The sequence below is a fragment of the Octodon degus genome, unplaced genomic scaffold (assembly GCF_000260255.1).
Source record: "Octodon degus isolate 3935 unplaced genomic scaffold, OctDeg1.0 scaffold00034, whole genome shotgun sequence".
NCBI lineage: Eukaryota > Metazoa > Chordata > Mammalia > Rodentia > Octodontidae > Octodon > Octodon degus.
In genome coordinates, this window is record NW_004524610.1 from 707528 (window position 1) to 726994 (window position 19467).

The following is a 19467-nucleotide window of genomic DNA, read 5'->3' on the forward strand; positions in this document are numbered from 1 at the left end:
CCCCCGCCCCGCCCCGCCCAGCGGTTAAAGGCGCGGCGCTCCCACCCGCGGGGCGCACGAGGCGCAGCCATGAGCTGCCTGGAGGTCATGTACCAGGTCTACGGCGCCCCGCAGCCCTACTTCGCGGCCGCCTACGCCCCCTACCCCCAGGTGCGCGCGGCGGGCTCTGGCGGGCCGGGCCGGGGTGGGGTAGCGTGGGGCGGGGCGCCTTGAGGTGCGGTGCGGTGGGGTAGGCACCCCAGGGGTTCGGTCGCGGTTTCTGCTCCACTGCCACGCGGCTCCGGCCTCCCGAGCTTCCCGGGACAGGGACGGGGACGCAGTGGACGAGCTGCATCCTCAGGGCCGGGATCCTGGGCGGAGCGGGGAGCTCAGAGAGACTACGCGGGGAAAGCGAGCTCGGGTCCAGCGAGCGAGGGTGACCACGAAGAGAAGCCGGTCCCGCTGCGACCCACAGCACGCGAGTCCACCCGGGCGGCCGGGTCAGTGGGTTCTGGGGCCGCCTGCCCCCGGGGGCTGGGCTCTGCCTCTCTCCGCCCCGAGGATCCGATGGGCAGGCCTGCCGCCCACCAACCCTCTTAGGATCGCGTGACCCCGGTCCTGCAAACTCAAATGTCGTGTACTGTTGCCGGCTTTCTTTTCCTGGATCACTTGTGGCCTAGTCGCCCTCTCCCCCACCCGGCAGCTGACTGGGCCGACCAGGGGCCTGGAGGCTGCTCTGGCCCCAGGAGGTGGGCGGCCCCGCCCCTGACTCCCAGCGTCTGCTCTGAATGTGCGGAGAGCTGGACTGGTGGGTTTGCCTTTGGTTTCTTCCCGCTCCCCCCTCTCAGCCGCTCCCCGCGGTGTCTGGGCTCCACGTTCACCTGCGAGCTCCGGCTTGGCCCGGGTAGGTGGAGGGAGGAAGCGTTTAGGAAGCGGCAGGACTGCTCCCCAACGTGGGCTTGGACCCAGCCTCAGAGTGCTCCCCTTACTGGGACAGCCGGCTCCCGTCGGGTTGGTCATGTCGTGTCCTGTCCTCTCTCGTCCACGAAGATATCGTTCGTTCCTTGTGATTTGGCCGCGAGGTCACCCCTGTGTGCAACGGTGCATTGACACTGGCTCACTACTGAAGAAATTGGTCAGCGGCGTCACTGTCACCCTTCGGGAAGGACCAAGCCTCACAGTGGAAATCTAACCTTCTTCCTCCTGCTCTTTTTTACCACCTCTGTCCTCCGCGCATGTGGTGCTGAGCGGCAGCAATGTTCACTGGCTTTTCCTTACTTTAAGGTCTGTTTGAAAGCTGAGGACAACTTTAAATGGACAGTATATGGATGAGTGAACAAATAGCAACTCGAACCTGTTGCGAGGGCTTTATCTCACATGCCTGTTCTTACTAAGCGCGCTCTTCCTTCGCACTTCCCAAAGCTGGCCTTAAGCCACTGGCTGTGCCGCAGTGCACAGGGATTTCTCCTGTTTCTCCTTGCCCCCCAGCGCAGTGCTCCGGGTGCAGACACGGGGCAGGGTCCGGCCCCATGATCTGTGCGCCCTTTATCTCAAGTGCCTGCTCATATCTGGCTTTTGGATGTCTTCTGTCCCGGGCGTTTTAGGACGGGTCTCCCTGACACCCAGCAGCATTTGGAGGATGGGGGCCTCAGATGGGAGCCTGTGGGAGCTGCCCTCAGGAGCTGCATGCGCAGAAGTCTTCTGAGCCTCCGGCGGGTCTCCTGTGGAGGGCACAGGCTTGGGCATGGGGGCGCCCCTCAGGAACACTCCAGTCAGGACTTGAAGCTCTGGAAACTGACACCAGTGTTCTTTCTCTCTCTGAGCAGAAACTAGCCTATTACTCCAAAATGCAGGAAGCCCCGGAGTGCACCACCAGCCCCAGCGGCAGCGGCAGCTCCTCATTTTCCAGCCAGGCAGCAGCCAGCATAAAAGAGGAGGAAGGCAGCTCGGAGAAAGAGCACCCACCAGAGGCTGAGTACATTAGCTCCCGCTGTGTCCTCTTCACCTACTTCCAGGGAGACATCAGCTCCGTGGTAGATGAGCATTTTAGCCGGGCCCTGAGCCAGCCCAGCAGCTATGCGCCAAGCTGCGTCAGCAGCAAGATGCCCCGAAGCTCCGGGTCCTGGAGAGGTGAGGAGGTGCCCTGCTGGGAGGGGCTTTGGGTTCTTGGCCTAGGGTCTACTCTGGCACCCACAGACCTCAACTGGACAGAAAAGGAGAGAATGAGGAGCATTTGGGGTGGGGAGGCAAGGACCTGGATATCAGGTCTGTTGGAGAGCAAGACAGGGACTCTGGAAAGACACCAGCCTTGGAACTGGAGGCTGGGCTTGCCTGCTGACTCTACCTGGAGGTCTAAGGCCGACCTTGCCACAGTCTCTAACCTTTTTGAGGCCATTCTTTACTGGTCTCTAAAATAGAATGACCTTGCCCTCCCATCAATCCCCAAGGCAAAGACAGCAAACACTGTAAAGGTGTAATATGTAAATGGAAGCAGGGTTTCTAATCGCAGCCCTCACCTGGGGCTGAGGATTTTCCCCCAGAACAGGGGAAGGGCCACTTTCCTAGTTTCTGAAATGGACCGAAGGAAAAGCCCAAGAGGTTGCTTCCCAAAACAAACCTGTGCCTTTGTCAGGGCCCCGCTGAGGCTCAGGAAACAGATGAGGTCTTTTCAAAGGAAAGTAACAAACCCAAACCAGGTAGTCAACTTGCTCTCCAGACTGTTTCTGACGTGCTGAGATGGAAAAGAGGACTTCGTTGTTATTTTCATTTGACAGCCCTTGCCTTTCCTTTTTCTGTCTTTCCCTTTTCCTTTCTTTTTCTTTGCCCTAGCACAGGATCCAAGACCCTAAGTGTTAAGCGTAGAGCATTCTTTTTACCGTGGAGCCTGTCTCCCCGCAGCGCGTATCCTCGCCTCTGGTCGGTGGCGCCCCCTTCCTTGAGCCGCACTCCCGCACCTCTCGCAGAGCTCCCGGCCCCAGGTTTAAGCCATATGGACAATACGAATCGTGCTTTTGCCTGGCGTTCTCACAGGGAGGTAGAAAATTTACAGGTTAAAACGTAGGAGCCCAGCAGCCCCATCCCTGCGAACGGCCTCTACGAGTCTCCTTTCCGGGTGTCCTTGCGCAGGCCCCGGGGCGCCGCACTGGCAGCAGTTTCCAGGGGTGCCTGGCCCCGCAACTGCGCCACAGGGACAGACAGGGATGGGGCGCGACGGCGCCCTGCTCACCGCTCTCCCTGCCTCCCTTCCTCCCGCAGAGGGGCCCTGCCCGATGAGCCAGCGCGGACTCCCCGCATCCTTCTGGGGCGGCGCGTACCCAGCGGCCCCTCTGGGCGCCCAGCTCGCCGCGCCCCCGGAGCTGCCCTTCGCCGCCGACCCCTACACCTCCGCCAGCGCGGCAGAGGCCTGGGCCCCGCACGCGCCCTATGCGCTGGGCTCCGCGGTGCACGAGGTCTACGCACCGCGCCTGGACACGCGCTTCGGGCCGCTGCTGATGCCCGCGCGCCCCCGCCTCGGCCCCGCGCCCCGCGGCCCAGCCTGCGAGCGCCCCGCGCGGCCAGAGCCACCCCCAGGGGCTTGGGCAGCGCCTCCTGCGCCGTTTGGGGGCCCTGCCGGGGACACTGGCCTGGGCCTGGGCGCCGACGCAGGTAAGTGGAGACCGGGGACGAGAGGGACGCGGGCGGGGGTTGCGTGGCCTGGCCTCTACACTATTCCAGGCGGCGCCAAAGCAGCCCCAACCAGGCGCCTGAGGGCTGCGAAGGACTTTTTAAAACGAAACTTGATGTAAAAGTCCAGGCTCTGCGCTGTCCCGCACCCTGGTTCCTAGGCACGTGTGAAGGGGAGGAGGGGACTCCAAAGGACCGGGCTCTGTGGTCTGTGCCAGAGTGAGTGCTGAGTTTCCTGAGTTCAAATGTAATATTTAAATTCGCGTTCACCTCCTTTCACCGTTGCCCTAAGGAGCTATCTGAAGAGTTTAGCGTTCAGCCCCTACTGGACAGCGCTGAGCCCCAGCCCCAGGGAGGCTGAAGTCCTCCGTGACTTCTGCTCGCTGAGAGCCCCTCGGGGCTTCTTGTGGCAGCTTCACTGCCAAATTAAGTGGGTCTTCCAGATGTAAAACTTACAGAATATGGCTTTGACTGCCATGCCAGTCTTGAGTCTCTGGCTTGAAAAGTTGAATTTGGAAGGCACGTTCTTTGAGATGCTGCTTTGTGTGTTTTACATTTAAGGTGAATGTAAACAACAGCTCTGCCCTCGAGGAGTGCAGGGGTCACGTTGCCCCTCTTGCAGGTGCAGATGTGACTTTCTGGTTGCCTGGCTTTTATTGTCATTCACCCCACACAACCTGCCAGGAAGACAGTGACTATCACACTAAAACAGTGCTGTTTGTCTTTCTCTTTCCTGAAATATCTTGTGCCTTCCCTCCACGCCCCCTCTCTCCTTCTCTTTCTCCTGTCCCTTTGTCCCTCTCTTCCTCTGCCCCTTTTATCTTCCCTCTGTTTCCAGGTTTGCAGCTTCAGGACAAAAGCAAGGATCTGTACTGGTTTTAGGCAGCCCACCTTCTCCCCTAGGTGCCTGCACGGTGCACGTTGTGGCCCCACGGTGAAGTGGAGTGGGTTTGTAACGGCTTCTGATCTTGGTTTGCAGCTCGGCGCTACTCGCTCTGTGGTGCACCCCTTCTGAGCTGATCGCTGAGGAGGGCCCCCTCTGCCCCTTCTACCAGCCATGGAGGCTCCCGGAAGGGAAGGCAGAGGCTTCAAACTTCTCAGTGTACTGGGAAAACCAAAAACCACATGTACAGAAATGTCATCCAGAATTAATCTCTCCTGCCAGAAGAGTAGACCCAGAGACTCTGAGCTATGTTTAATGACTTTGGCCAAATCACTGGAAATATCTGCGGGGAAGCTGCTTACTTGGGTGATCTGATATCATAAGATTTCTTGGAATGGGGGAAAGCAAAAGAGACCTTTTGGTGTGAATATTTTTTATGCTGATGTGAAGTATTTCATTACGTAGTGTGGCCATGGCGCTTCTGATGTTCAGTGTCCTCAGATTCAAGGCCTGCAACACAGACTGTGGCAGAGAATCTCGAAGAAGCCGCTTCTTTCTTCCTCAGGCTTGGCCTCCAGCTCCCTCCGCCTTCCCACCGCACAACACCCACTCCAGACAGAAAGTTAGACTTTTTCCTCAGACTGCGAATGCTGCTTCCTCAGTGTGAGTGGCAGGGGGCTGATCGGGAGCCACCTGCCCCAGTCTTACTGAAATTTTTGCAGCTGTTGTTGGACAACTGTTGAAAACTCCAGAAATACATCGAGCAAGGTGGCACTTCCAGTGTGTGGCAGGACAATTGCAGTTGCACCAGATATATTATATATATATATATGTACATAAATCATCTTTTTTATAAGGCACATTTTATGATGAGAGATGAAACCCTGTTCTGCCTTCTCTCCTGCAAATCCTGGCCCTCCTCTCCTCTGGATGAAAAGCTACACAGGAGTCCCTACTGTCTTCCCGGAGAGGACCTAGGCATCGCCACGTGATGCTGTCCATGGGGTCAGAACACTTCCCTTAGTTCTCTCTGTCTTAAGGTTGTGATTGGTCACTTTTGTGTTGGGACAGGGGAAGGGGTCTGGGTACGGGCAAAGCTGAGGGTGATGAGGAAGATGAAACAAACATTAAACTTGTCTGTTTACTATGAGTTCACTGTGCTGTTTCAAAGAAAAAAAGAGGGCCAGAGATATAGCTCAATGACATAAACACCTGCCTGGCAAGCACAAGGTCTTGAGTTCAAACCCTGGTACCAAAAAAAGAAAAAAATGTTGTAGTTTTCCTTTAGTGGAACAAAATAATTTTTAGTAGTGTGCTCTGATGTCAGCAGTGTCTTGAGAAGTACACACTCACACATCAGTTTTTCCAGAGTGTCTCTGGGCTGTGAGGTCTGCCAACCCTTCTACTTCGCTTCACACTGAGAGATGGGAAGACCCAGCAGCAAAACCAGGGCTTAGCTGGCAGAATGTAGGTGCAGGAGAAGAGTGCACGGGGCACCACTGTAGCTCCCTCCAGCAGGCACATGTCTGGAAGGGAATGGCTATTACTTCTTAAATTCTGGACTTTAAATAGTGAGCTCATTAATTAAAAGTGATATTGAAATATTGGTTACTTTATATTCTAATAAGTTATGTTAGGAAACCAGACCTTCTAGGCAAAAAAAGATTATTAAATTATAGTCTTTTCTCCTTTATTCTTAATGCCAGAGTTGCTTGTGATCATTTTCTAAAAGACCCAGGAGATACATTTTGTGTTGGGCTCAGATTTGCCTTGTACCTTGTTCAGGCATAAACACGAGACGGAAGATACTGTATGATGATTCTGCTGCAGATGCAAGGACTGATAAATAACGGATGTTGCTTCTTACACACCAGGGCTGGCCTGAGGGCTTCGTGAGAAGTTTCTCCCTCAGTCTCCACATTTGAGTAGTATTTACTAGGATGATCTCTTACTGTGAGAAAGCTGTGGCACCCGGAGGAGACATACTCTGCCCTGTAAGTGGCAGGGCCAGGATGAGATGTGAAGAGCCTGGCCCAGAGGTCACTGTCACCTGCTGTGAGCACCGTGATCCAGCTCAGATCTGGCTCTTAGCAAGAACTGACTTTAGAACCTACTTTCTTCTCCTTCCTTGTAAAACATGGGGAAAGAGGCAGGGATTGATACTGTGTCAAACTCACAGTGTCCCAGGTCTCAAAGATGCCCTTACTCGTCTTGTCCAGGAAGCTGCAGGCTCTTGATGCTGCCTTTCCTATAGCTCATGTCAGTATCCAACAGCCTCTCTACTCTGAAGTTCTTCACACCCAAGCTGATCAAGCCTAGTCAGAGCTAGCCTGAGGTTTGGACATCGAAGCAATAACTAAAATTAACTTTGGACTTCTCTGTGGATTCTTTTAATCCCCATTCCCCTGGCCTGGCTCCCTGGTGTATACATGCACAAATAAGATGCAGCAAGTCCCAGTGTGCTTCTGGGACTCTGCCCCTGGGGGATGAGCATCGCAGCAGGGTCTCCTCTGGCCTGTACTCCAGGGTTTCCACCTGTGAGCGTGCGAGGTCTGTGACTCTAACCCCAGGGAGTGTTTTTGTGGACACGAGGTTCTGATTGCCAAAACCTCCCTCCTGAGTTGCGTCTAACCTTAATATCAGGTTGCCCATGAGGAGACTCATTCACTGGAAGCAGCCCTTGGGCAGTGTTGAGCACACTGTCCAGGCTGCTGAGCCGGCTCAGGCCCAGCAACTTGGCAGTGGCTGTCACCTGGCCCTTCACTGTTTTATATCCTCCTAAAGTAGAAACGAAAGATGACTCAGAGCAAAGATTCAGTTCTGTGTACCAAGATCGTCAAAGGGAACTTTAGAATTAACAGCCATAGCTAACATGCTTTAGGCCCTCTGAGTCACACAAAAATCTCCCATGCCTGTCTGGCTAATACTAGGGAAACCCCACAGACTCACCAGGGCTCCAGTTATCAGAAAAAGGACACTCACAAGCGCAGGTTGCCACGGGCAGGGTGAGAGTGGCGTTTTCATACTGCTCGCTCTGTGAAGGTCTGAGGAAGGCCAGCTCCCTTGTCACACCGCCCTTGACAAGCTTTCCTTCAGCCTGTGGCCAGCCAGGAAGCGGTGACAAAATGGGGCGAGACACCGCACCACCCAGGAATCCTCCTGCCGTTGCCTCTGGCTGAGAACTCAGTGGCTGAAGAGGCGCTGCCGTGCGGGCTATCTTCCCTTTGAGGTTCTGTCTGTATGCATAGCAGAGCCTGCAGATGACTTCAGGTTGTGCCCGGCCCGCATGGGAGGTGAGCTTCGGGCTCCAGGGGCTTGCAAAGCTGCCCTGGCCCCTTCTTCTGGGCGAGTCCTGCATTTTCTGTGCCCCCCTGCATGCAGTGAAGCAGCTTTAAGACCCCAGGTTCCACTGAAGAGAGAAGAGCGAGCCTGCGTTTGCGCATTGCCGTCAGTAAGCGAGCGGCTCCTCCTCGCGCATGCAGTGAGCTGGAGGAGGTACGAACGCTCAGATGTGCGAACTGCTTTCCATAGTAACACCATTTCCATGTGTTGCATTTTAAAATTTGATTCATAGAATGATCTCAAAGCATGGAAGAAAAATACAATTGAAAAGTTTTTTAAACAAAATCGAAGAACATCCGCTTCCTTTATAAAATTGCTTTAGTTTGCCAATCTCCAAGTAAGTTTCAGTTGTGCGCTGCAAGGCCCTCGACCAAGGGGTTCCAGGCTTCCTTGCTGGAGTTTTCGGGTTCAGTATGTACCCCGAGAATCTGGCACAAGGCGGAGGGCATCGTTACTCCTGTTGCTGTTGTGTGTGACTACAGTTGTGACGACATGAGTCACGAGGTGAAGCTGACATAAACTCATTTTCTACACACTGGCCCTTCCTCACCACCCCCAGCTAAACATGGCTCAGGAGTGCGAAGCTGGCATCCTCCCATCGTGTCTGCTTATCCACGGGTGGACTCCTGTCTGTGGGCACTGAGCCTCAGACAGGCGCAGACACAAACATTCTTCACTTGGAAGACTGACTGCGCTTCACTTTCCGCACCTTTCATTCCAGCCCCAGAAGGGCTGGATCAGGGAAGCGACACTTGATAGCTGCTGTTTCCATGGCTGGGACATTTGTGAAGTTAGCGCATAATCTGAAAGCAGAAGCTAATAAATTAGAGGGTGCTAATTGGCTCTGGAGTGGGCTGTCAATCATGGACTCCTACACAGAGACCCTCATGGCCTAAAAAGGCAAAGCAGTACAGAAGCGGCTCCCAGCTGTTTCACCCTGACCTCCGCGCCCTGCGTCCAGGCAGCATGGCCAGGATGGAGGCGACCTGCTAGCCCATGCTGCCCATCAGAGGCAGGTGGGTTTGCTTTGGGGGGAAAAGAACAAAATAGCTTGCAATAGAATTAATGTTCAAACTTTAATGTTGAACCTACTAGAATGATTATTTTGGTAAAACATGTTACTTTTGACTTCAGAATCTTCATTTGGAAAAGTGAGCTGAAAATGCCCTCTCCTTAGGAAGGTGTCCTGGTGTGTCGCCTGTGAGGTTGATGTTTCCACCCTTACAGCAACAGCGTCTCCTGCTCCTCCACTTTGCTTCTAGATTCTCTGAGGCAGCTAGTTCCACCTAAGCTCGATGTCAAAAGTGGATTTACTCAGACTACTCCCCTTCCACCACTATTTCTATTTTCTACTAAACATGCACAAATTAATATATAGTCATTACATAAGCAAAAAAGAAAAGGGTAAGGTAAACCGAACTTTGGAAAACAAAACCAAAGAATTAAAATCTTCTTTCCTAATTTATTTTTGCATCAGTTGCACGATCACCAGTTGCTTATTAAAAATTTGTACCAAAATTTATTGGAGTTTATACCTGGAGTTTATACCTGTATTTATCTCATAGTTGGAAAGTTTATTTAGAATATTTTTAAGTTTTCACTCAGGAGAAAAAACCAAGGACCTTAAAATTCCAAATGCACACTGGTCACAGCCACTATTACAAGTGGCCCCTGCCAGCGATGCTCGGCTCCCGGAGCGGCAGGCTGGTTTCTTTCCTTCTTTCTTTCTCTTTCCCTTTTCCTTCCGACTTCCTTCCTGGTTTCTGGCAGCGGCACTATTAGTCCCATGCAACAGCGATACTCTGAGAAATCAGATGAAGAGCAGAACAGCCTTGGCTCCTGCCTCTGCGCTGCTGCGCTGGGCGAGGCGCTGTTTGCTTCTTGCCTCCGACACGCCTTGGGGGCATGTAACCCACCCTGGAGAGCACGTGGACGCTGCTGCTTCCCTCGGCGCCGCAGCACGCCTTGCTTTGTCACATACCTGGCGTTTTGCGGGATTTCGTGTGCCTTTGGGAGTGTCACCTAAAGCCCTCTGAAGTCACATTTTTACCTCAGGCAGTTGCTTCTCTGTGCTTAGAAGGTAACAGAAGGGTGCTGACAGACAGATTTTTGTAAGAAACAGAGAGCAGAGCTTATGCTATTTGTTCTTCCTTGTTCAAAGGCTTTTTATAAAAACACATTCTTCACTCAGAGTTTTTTGAAGGACTAAGAAAAGAGTCTGGGGGATTAGGCATGCACCCTGAGGGAAACTGACGAGGAAGTTCATTCAACTGGAATTAGGCAGAAAGTTACACCGGCTCTACACCAGAGGTTCCAAACTAGTTAATAAAAACGATCCTACTGGCCCCTGCCACCTTGCATTGACAGTTGTGATGCTTGGTCATTTGATGCCTAAAGAATAGCTAAAGCATAAATAAGCCTGGAATGTTATTCTAAATGAAATAATAGCATCTCCCAGTTTTTCTTGAGATACAAACTACACTTAAAGTAAAAAAGGAAAATAAATAATGCTGCCTGCTATGATCTCCACCCTGCTGACCCTCAGTGTGGGCAGGAAGCACAGGGGCGCCTGGGCCTCCCGCGCTGGGGCCGCAGCACAGGTGAACATCGCACGTGCAGACTACCCGGCTCAGCAGGCTGCACAGTGGGAACCGGAAGGCTTCCACATGCTGAGGGTCGTTTCTGGGCACAACTTGTCCCCTCCTTTATCACAAGAATTTCTAACTTGACCTCACTTCTGTACCTTTTAATTTTTAAAAAGGCACTAAATTCCAAATTAGGCAAGTGGAGGGACTGGGGTTGGATTCCCAGGAGTATGCTGTACCAGGCCCGCTCCTGGGCACGCTGAGCCAATGACCAAGTTGGGGCACGGTGGCACATGCCTGTAATGCCATTGCTGGGGAGGGTGAAAACATGCTGCGTAGTGAGACCCTGTACCAAATACATAAATTTTTAAAAAGAAAAGGCACTAAAAACAATAGAAAAAGAATGATGTGTATTTTGTCTTTTAGTTTCCTGATCCATTTCTCGTATTTGTTTCTATCTCCACATTACTGTTCTGAGTGAAGCTAGCACTGTCTCCTCTCAGTGGCCCGAGTGGCTCAGGAAGGCCACCAAACGCATTCTCACCCAAAGATGCACAATCCAGAAATCACCCGCTCGCCAGAGCCTTACTGCTGTCTGAGGCTTTTCCTTGTCAGACCTGTCGGCAGTTTCCTCTCACACCCCCAACAAGGTTCTTGTCAGTTTGTCTCCCTCTATGGGAAAAACTTTATCCTCAGCACTGCTCCTCCAAATGGGATTCGACCCTAACGTGTACCTAGGCGCACTGGGTCACTAGCCCTAAGGTGCTGACGTGGCTTGTGTACTAGAAATGATGTGTCCTTCACCCAGGATTCCAGGCCACAGAATCCCGAGGGCCTCTTGCATGTGCTCTGGACTTCTTCTTAGCCCAAACCTGGCATGCATGGCGAGGAACAGGAGCTACCAACCATTGAGAAAGGCACAAAGTGTCACATCAAAGGCTTTATGTGCAAATTACAAAATAGGTTTATCCAAGGTGTGGAGGACAAAAATTTAAAAAGACAAAAGCTCCTGGATGCCTGCTTCAGCTGGGAAAATCCCCTTATTACTACGGGTAGGGAGAGGCCCTCGTGACTGCCATCTGCCCAGGGACACCACCTCCAGCCTCACCCCTTCTCCTGGAATCATGGCTTTTCCCTCTCTCCTGCATCATTGCCATTAATAAAATATTTCCTGCCTCAAGCAAAACCAGAAAGCTTCCCTCAACCTATTCCTGGTGCTTCTCTCTTGCTCCTTCTAAATGGCAACATACCTCAGTCATTTTCTTGCCCTGTTGGTTTGCTCTCCTGCCTTCTCCTGTGCCCAAGGTAATGTGGCTCCTGCACACATTTGCACAGCTTCAGCAAGCTCCAGGTGGCCCAGCTGAAGATCTGTGCTAGCTGTCTTGCTTGGTGTCTCCTCACTGGGTCACCATCCGTCTGGAGCCCCAGAGAAGGTGCCCACACCCCAGGGCTGTGTTCACCAGCACAGCACTGAAACTAGGGTAGCACCTGGAGTTGGGGCTGCTCTGGGGTTGGCCTGTGGGGCTCCACAGTCCTCAGAAGACACCTAGTCTCTGCAGGAGCCCTGGTGAGATTCGCAGAGTCACACAGACACCACGAGCCCCACAGACCCTTAGTGGTGCTCTGGAATTCCACATTGGCTTCCATTTGCCCTCTGGGCTGAGGGAGGGGATAAAAGAAGAGCCACGTGCAGAGGTTTCCACTTGACCTCCTGCACTGGAATCTTCTCAGTTCAGACCCTTACCTAAGAGTGGGATGTGTCCGGGGTCCTCTGTTCTCTGTAGGCACCTACAATGGTGTCACAGGGTCTTCCCCCTGCCCCCCAGGACCTGTTTACATCTGAAAACTGGCTCAGACCTGTGTTATGGTTTGTGTATAGGTGTCACCCCAAAGCCTCAAGCAGTCTTGGCAGCTTCTGGAGTTTGTGATTGTTTATTGTGGGTGTGGATGCTGCACCTGCCCTGGGGCAGGTAATTTGCATTTCAATGTAAGAGGGGAAGAGAAGCCAGCTGCTGGAGCTGCTGCTACCCCTCCCTGGTGCTCTTGCTCTTTGCCACCACCCTGAAAGGTTGTTCTCTGCCTTGTGCCACTCTGCCTTGGAGCCAGCTGAGTATGGACTGAAACCTCCAGTAACTGTGAGCTAAATAAACCTTTCCTTCCTTCATTTGGGGTGTCAGTATTTGTCCCAGCAGTGAGAAAAGAGTGACTGAGACACCTGGGAATGGAGCAGGGATAGAGATTTTCATTGGAGTGACCACGGCAGCCTCCTCTTGTTTTGCCTTTGTGAAGGTTAATTTTAGGTATCAACTGACTAGATTAAGGAACACCAGGATGACCAGCAAAACATCGTTTCTGGTGTATCTGTGAGGGTGTCTCCAGAAGACACTGGCACTAATGTGAGTGGGCTGCAGAAGAAAGGGCCTTGGCCCTCGGCGTGGGTGGGCGCCATCCAGTTGGCCAGATCCAGAACACATAAATTCACCCTCTCTCTCTCCCCTTTCTCATCTCTGTCTCTCTGCCTACCCGTCTCAGCTGGGGCATCTATCTTCCCCTGCCCTTGCCCATTAAAACACCTGGTTCTCTGCTCCTCAAACTCCAAGACTCGTACTCACAGCCCCCTAGTTTCTCAGGCATTTGGCCTTGGAGTTACAGTTGTGTCACTGGCTCCTACTGGCTTTCTGTGGTGTCTACCTATCTATCCATCCACCACGTACTGTCTATCTTGGTGTGTCTCTATCATCTGTCATTTATCTACATAGTCTATTGGTTTTCTCTGGAGAACCCTGACAATAGCCTTTTACTGACTGTAGGTGCCAGTCTCTTCCTCTGTGGAATAACACCCGTCGTTAACCACCTTTGCAACACTTCGTAGTCAATTCTCTTGGGCTGCCCTCCCCCATCATACCAATGGAGTCCTCCAGCTCCTGATGATCAAGCCGAGCCAACCAGTCTGTTGCCAAGCTTGTGTCCTGCCCAAGGCTGTCAGCAAGCACCGGGATCCTCTCTCCTGCCCTCCTGGCCCGAGCTCCTTGGCAGTGCTGAGAAAGATGCTTGGCCCTCTCACCAACACATCCTAGATAACTGATGGCAAATGAGCGCCCTGGGGTGCTGCAGCCCCACATGACAAGGCTCTACCATCCCCACCTCCCTCAGCCTCTGCACTCTTCTGCCCACTTGTAGGGAACTCGCGTTATCTCTGGACTTTCGCGTCCCGCCTAGCCACACATGGGCCTCAGCTCCCGGGGCTTTTCCGGCCATTAAACCTCCTGTTCCAGGACAGGCGCATCTTGGGAGCAGACTCCTACCTAGCTGCTCTTGCCTTCCTGCTGCCCCGTTTGGGCGCCTTCAGTGTGCACGCCCAGCATGGTCCCCTGGCTCTTGCCAGTGCATGCTAGTGAACTCTCAGCTCCTCCTTGGAATGTGATTTCTTTTCTTATCTGACCCAGGGCATCTTTAATCGAGAGACCCACTGGGCAGTCAAGAGGACAGGGAAGGGCCCTAGGTTATCGTACAGAGGAAGTGCTAGTTCTTACTTAGGAGGGGTAGGCCAAGGCACAGGAGGCAACCTTCTTGGGACATCCACGCCAATCCCTGGTCCTGTGTATCAGGGTCTGTAGCCTTCTCAACAGACCTTCCTAAGCCCTGGAACACCCGGAGCTCTGCACCACTGTGCAAGGCTAAGATGGCACCCAAGGGTTGTGTACTTTGTTTGCTTCTTGCATCTCTTCCTTCCTTCACCTAGCACACCAAAACAGACCCTCCATAATGGCAGAGGCTGTGCTTCTGCGCTCTGTTCCTAGTACCCAGAACTGCTGGCTGCATAATGGTCACTTAGCCAACGTTTATTGAATGAGCGAGTGATGAGCACACATACGGTCAACAAGGAGCCAAGAAATCACAGTGCACGCACGCACCCTGTAGGATTTTAGGCTGGCTTCAGAAACATTGAGCAGGAACTTCCAGTGGCCAGCCTGACAGCTTCTGCACTTGTGTGACATGAAAGAAGCCAGGAGACGATCCCACAAGCCCTCCACTCAGGGACAGCTGCAAGGACCCATGTCATGGACACAGACAAGCAGCCCACGCTGAGCCGCACCCTAAGCCCCAGGCAGTCTTCGCATCAGTTAGCCCATTACAGTGCAGAGTCGTGGATTTTGTAGATGCAGAGATCATTGAATGCTGAACTTTAGGACTCAAATGTTTTCATTGTCCTGTTTTCAATGTGGCCAAAGCCTCTATCTTATACCTACAAAACATAGTCTGGTTCCTGTCACCTTCTAGATAACCTGCAGGAACAGAGCCACTCCTGTCCCTAACACCGGTCTGTGATGTGAAGGAGGGTGGGAAGCAGCCACTGGCATGAGGATTGCTGCAAATGGAACCAAAAGGTCTGAAAATCAAGATTAGAAGTCAGACTTTACAGTGTGACGCAGCACCGCAGGTGACAGCCACCACACCCAGCCTGCTCTCCTCCAGCAAAGCTTCACAAGAGTGCTGCTCTCCCCTTGACTTCCAAGCAGTGCTGTGAGTCAGACCCATCTCCAGACCCACCATGAGCAAGGAAGGCGTAGTGCAGGCGTGGGGAAGTGCCAGAACGGCAGCCAGTCTCTCGCTTCTCTTGGCAGAGATCTTGGCCTGCTGGCAGCGCCTTCTCTGCCTTCCTCAGATGGCAAGACTCAGGTTCTTTGGAGCACAGAGGACCCTCAGAGTGCTCTCTACTCTGGCTGGGCTCTGCAGCAAGTACCATGTAGTTCAGCCCTTCCTGGTTCGTGGTTACCATGAAAGCAACTGGCATGACACCATCTGAACTCAGACTGCTTGCACGGACGTCGTCATCTGGGAAGAAACACGGCAGTCAGACTAGCATCTGCACAGCTTTCTTGATGCGCAAGAACTTGCGGGCTAGGTGACGAGGGTGGGGACATTCACATTACACACTGGCTCGGCAGCCATTCGTGAGGACCAGTAAGTGCTGGGAGGCAAAGCAGACAAGACTCTGCCTGTCCTCAGAACTGCTGCCCTCTAGTCGGGAAAGTGATACACAGCTAAAGAATACGTGGAATACGGTGAGACCACCGCGGTGAGAGGTCATGGCCTTTCGGACGGATACCGGGTGGCCTCCATGAGCACTGGCTCTTCTGACACACCCTTTCCTCCTGCCTCAACAGCCCAAGTACCCGCCCCATGTTCACGATTTCACTGCTCAGGAAGGTAGTATTCCTGGGACAGGTGCCACATGAACCGTTAACACTAATTGGCAAGTGATTAACAATCAGCAGGCTGACCACAGGAATGGTCACAAAATGGGTACATTTTGACGGCGCAGTTGAGGGAGAAGGAAAATGACTACTATGGCTACTGTGGGTGTTGCTGACGCTCCGAGAGCTCTCGCTGCACACCAGGCTGCACTGTTCTCAGCTACACAGCGGCACTAACTCATTCTTCTCCTCTGAACTGGGCCCTGGAATTGCCCCACTTGACAGGTAGGGAAAGGAGGCCCAGAGGAGTTAGTAATCTGGCCAAGGCTCCGCAGCTGGAATGCGCCTGTGTCCTAAGCACCAAGCTGCGTGAGCGAGGATGGAGTGAGAGGTGCGCCCTGCCACAGTTCTCTGGAGTCTAGGATACCTCGTGCAGGGCAAGGGGCCTGCCAGACGACCAACAGTCAGGACCAGCTGGCCTTTGTCACAGTTATGCCCATTCACTTGGCTTTTGCCTACCTAGAGGCCGGCCCTTAACATAAAGAAGCACAAGAAGTCTGGGGAAGCCTACGAGCAGAGCTTCCGGAACATTCCACAGAATTCTAGGGAGTCAAGTGATTGGTGTAGACTGTGGAGGAGACGAGTGCAGAAACATACGCGCAGGCATCCTCACCTTTCACCAGTGATTTCCAATCTCTGGGTGTTACTACCTCGATGAAAAGTTTGTGACTGGAAGTATTACTGTCTTTCTACGAAGTGTCATATTTTAAAAACCAGGCACATTCCAATAACTAGACAACAGCCCTCCCCTCTCATGGTGTGTCTAGCACAAGCACGCACCGGCCTGTGTCCCTGATGCTGAGGCTCTGACTACCTGGCTTCCGCACAGCCCTCTCGACACACAGGTTTGGATCATTTGGAATGAACTTAATCAAAATGCAGGGAAAAAGAAATAATTGGAAAGGACTAATGTAGGCATTATTTTGCCTGTTTTGTTCCAAAAGAATTTAATGGATCTATGTATTCATAAGGTTTCATATCTAAATTACAAAGCTTATTTTAATAAATGAGCAGGAGAGCTATAAGGGGTGATCCAGAAATATGGTGTTTCATTTAAAATGTCTTTTCCAGTGAAAGACACATTGCCTTTAATCCCTTCGAAATCTTCCCCTTTACTCCAAACACACTTATCCCGTCATCCTTGGCATTGTGTCCTTTACTGTAGTAAGTTTTGTTAAAATGCAGCCATACACTGTATTTTTGCTCTTGTTCTATCTTGTACTGTATGCATTGCTTTGCAGATACCACAGAGAGACAGACAGACAGACAGACAGACAGACAGACAGACAGGCAGACAGAGAAACGAGAGCGAACTGCAGAGGCAGACACCCTGGCTGTGGGCACATGTGGTGCTTGCCATCAGTTCGCTTTCCTCTTCCCTGCCCAGAAATCCTGCCAGCCCACTGCCAATTGCGCAAACAGTAGGGCGTGCTGTGCAGCCTCTTCCCACAGAGGCAGCTTCACCCAACACGGAGTCTGGCTGGTGCCAAAGCGCACACACCTGGGCACCCTGACAGTACCTAGAAGGGACAACAATAGGGCCCCAGCTGCTATGCTCGTTGCTAGTAGGGACGCATAGCCTTGGAGAAACTCAAAGAGTAATACCCACACAAATACTAAGAAGCATTAGGAAGGCATAAGGTGTTTAATTTGAAGGAGTCTATCATTCCAGATGATTTTTTTTATGAGCAGAATATATTTATTGAGGGAAAGAAAGCTCCCATCCAAAAGAGGGACAGAAGGGGGGGCCCGGAATGGGTGATCCCCATCCCAGATGACTGCGAAAATAAAGATATTCTTAAGGTAAGGACATTGGTAAAGTTTAGAATTCGCCACAAACTTCTGCTTGCAGTAAGGGTACAGTGCTCCTGCAATCTATGGCTTCACTGCATACCGTTCACCTGCTAGATAGCTTACTGGAAAACTACCAAAACATAGTTACAGTTATTTTTGCTTGTTTAGTTTTTGAAAAAGAATCTTTTGTATGAGACAAAATTTTCCAAGTTCTGCTTCAGGTGTCAGTGGAAAAATCATTAGGTAAATAGTTCATTGGTTTTGGACTTAATGCAGTATCCAGTAACTTGAAGCTAGCAAGCTTTCAGCAATTCAAACATCTTCTTGTTGCATAAACAGCTTATTAGAGATGAAAGTTAAGGGGGAAATTGTTCTGTTTTGTTTAAAGTTATTTAATAGAAAGCCGACAGGTCAGGCCCTGAGGCAAGTATCCAAACAAAGACAGCATGGGCTCAGCAACGGCGGCGTTATGAGGGAACTATCAAGATAAAGGCTTCCAAGTAAGACCTGGTATTTACCGAGGAGACACGCGCGCAGCCGGGCTATGTTTAGAACAGCAGAGGGGCATCTCAATTTGTTTCCGCAGCACTCTCTGGGACTCATGAGGTGGTGATTACACAAATGTTTGGATGAAGTCACTGGGTATTTTTACTAGATGCCCAGATATGTTACTAATCTTCCCTCTCGACGCCTCTCCGCGCATTAGGCCAGTAAGACGGTAGTGACAGGCGGGGCATTAGTGCTCCCGGTAATCCTCAAGTGTTTTGTTTTTTAAAAAAGTCCTTCTGATGGCTTTCCTGTCTCCCTGTGCATCTCCCACAGGCAGTGAAGACAAACACTGCTGTGCCAGATGTGTAAAACAACAAACTCTTCCCTAAAAGCAAGGGTGGTCTCGCTCTGCAGAGCTGTGCCTGGCATGCTGTCCACGGCCACTGTGCCGATGGCCTCTCCTGCCTTCCCTTCCCGTCTCCCTGCGGCCGCAGTCTCAACTGTCAGAACTTTTGTGATGGCCTCTCTTTTCTCTCCCTCCCCCTCAGGACTTACACACGTTGCCAGAACATTAGGATGACTTCTTTTGTACCGAAGTTATACTTCTGTCATGGGCTAGACCTGGTAACCCCGTCCACATTATCACAGTTTGATTATATTCCCTGTTAAACTCTTCTTATATCATTATTTTGACTAAGTCTGCCACTCTACTTTCATAAATGTTAATTCCTTCTGCCAACAGCTTGGCAGCGAAGTGGACTTGCTATCGGCACAGAAAGAGCTCCCTTCCTCTCGCTCACGGTCTGCACAGACCTTCCTGGGTAGCCACTGGATGGCGTGGCATGGTCCCTGGTGTGGCTGCGCAGAGGGTGGCAGTCTCATCAAAGCCACAGCTCTGCAAGCGCCCAGAGAAAAGCCGGCTCTGGGCTCCATCTCAGCAGTGTGACCACAGCAAGTGCTCTCCTTGGGTTGGGTACATTTTTGATAACTCCCACTTGATAGGCCTACAGGCATGGTGACTAACACAAAGAAGTGCTATAATAAAATTAGTTAGGAATGGGATGTAAAGCCTATGCAGAAAGGGGTTTGCTCGGCACCGCGGTGTCAGTCGCAAACGTGAACCAGGCCATATGACATGCTGAGACTCCACCCGGATCGCAAAGGCCTGCGGAGACGTGGAAGAGCCCAAGGAGCGCCCGCTCTCAGGCCTCTGCGCCAGCCCTGTGGCTTTCTGCGAAACATGCTCAACACACGGGGAGATCTCCGGGGTGAAGAACTGAGTGTCACTCCAAGCACCCGTCGCAAGGCTGCCTGCTCACCATTTGTCCACTCCCTCCTAGAGAGGCTGGGCCTCAGGTCTTGCGACAGTGCTCCCCGCAGGGGCCTGGCTCTCGCGACACTGCTCCCCGCGGGGGCCTCGCTCTCGCGACACTGCTCCCCGCGGGGGCCTCAGGTCTCGCGACACTGCTCCCCG

General features: G+C 52.3%; 2 protein-coding genes across 5 annotated transcripts in view; one reads left to right on the plus strand and one right to left on the minus strand.

Annotated features, from left to right (window-relative positions):
• Vgll2 (vestigial like family member 2) overlaps window positions 1-5675 on the plus strand; it is a 7990-nt gene extending 2315 nt beyond the window's left edge. Inside the window, exons 1-5 of one of the 4 annotated variants that reach the window (XM_023714234.1) lie at window positions 63-150; window positions 1030-1263; window positions 1806-2109; window positions 3235-3624; window positions 4481-5675. In XM_023714234.1, coding sequence (XP_023570002.1) covers window positions 1827-2109; window positions 3235-3624; window positions 4481-4524 — 717 coding nt within the window. In that variant the 5' untranslated portion in view covers window positions 63-150; window positions 1030-1263; window positions 1806-1826 and the 3' untranslated portion in view covers window positions 4525-5675. Of the gene's footprint in view, window positions 1-36; window positions 151-1029; window positions 1264-1805; window positions 2110-3234; window positions 3625-4480 lie in introns of those variants that run through there. The other 3 variants (XM_023714232.1, XM_023714233.1, XM_023714235.1) reach the window with 3 other exon arrangements.
• Window positions 5676-13351: 7676 nt separating this feature from the next.
• Ros1 (ROS proto-oncogene 1, receptor tyrosine kinase) overlaps window positions 13352-19467 on the minus strand; it is a 145184-nt gene continuing 139068 nt past the window's right edge. Inside the window, exon 44 of the mRNA XM_023714195.1 lies at window positions 13352-15288. Coding sequence (XP_023569963.1) covers window positions 14936-15288 — 353 coding nt within the window. The 3' untranslated portion in view covers window positions 13352-14935. The remainder of the gene's footprint in view (window positions 15289-19467) is intronic.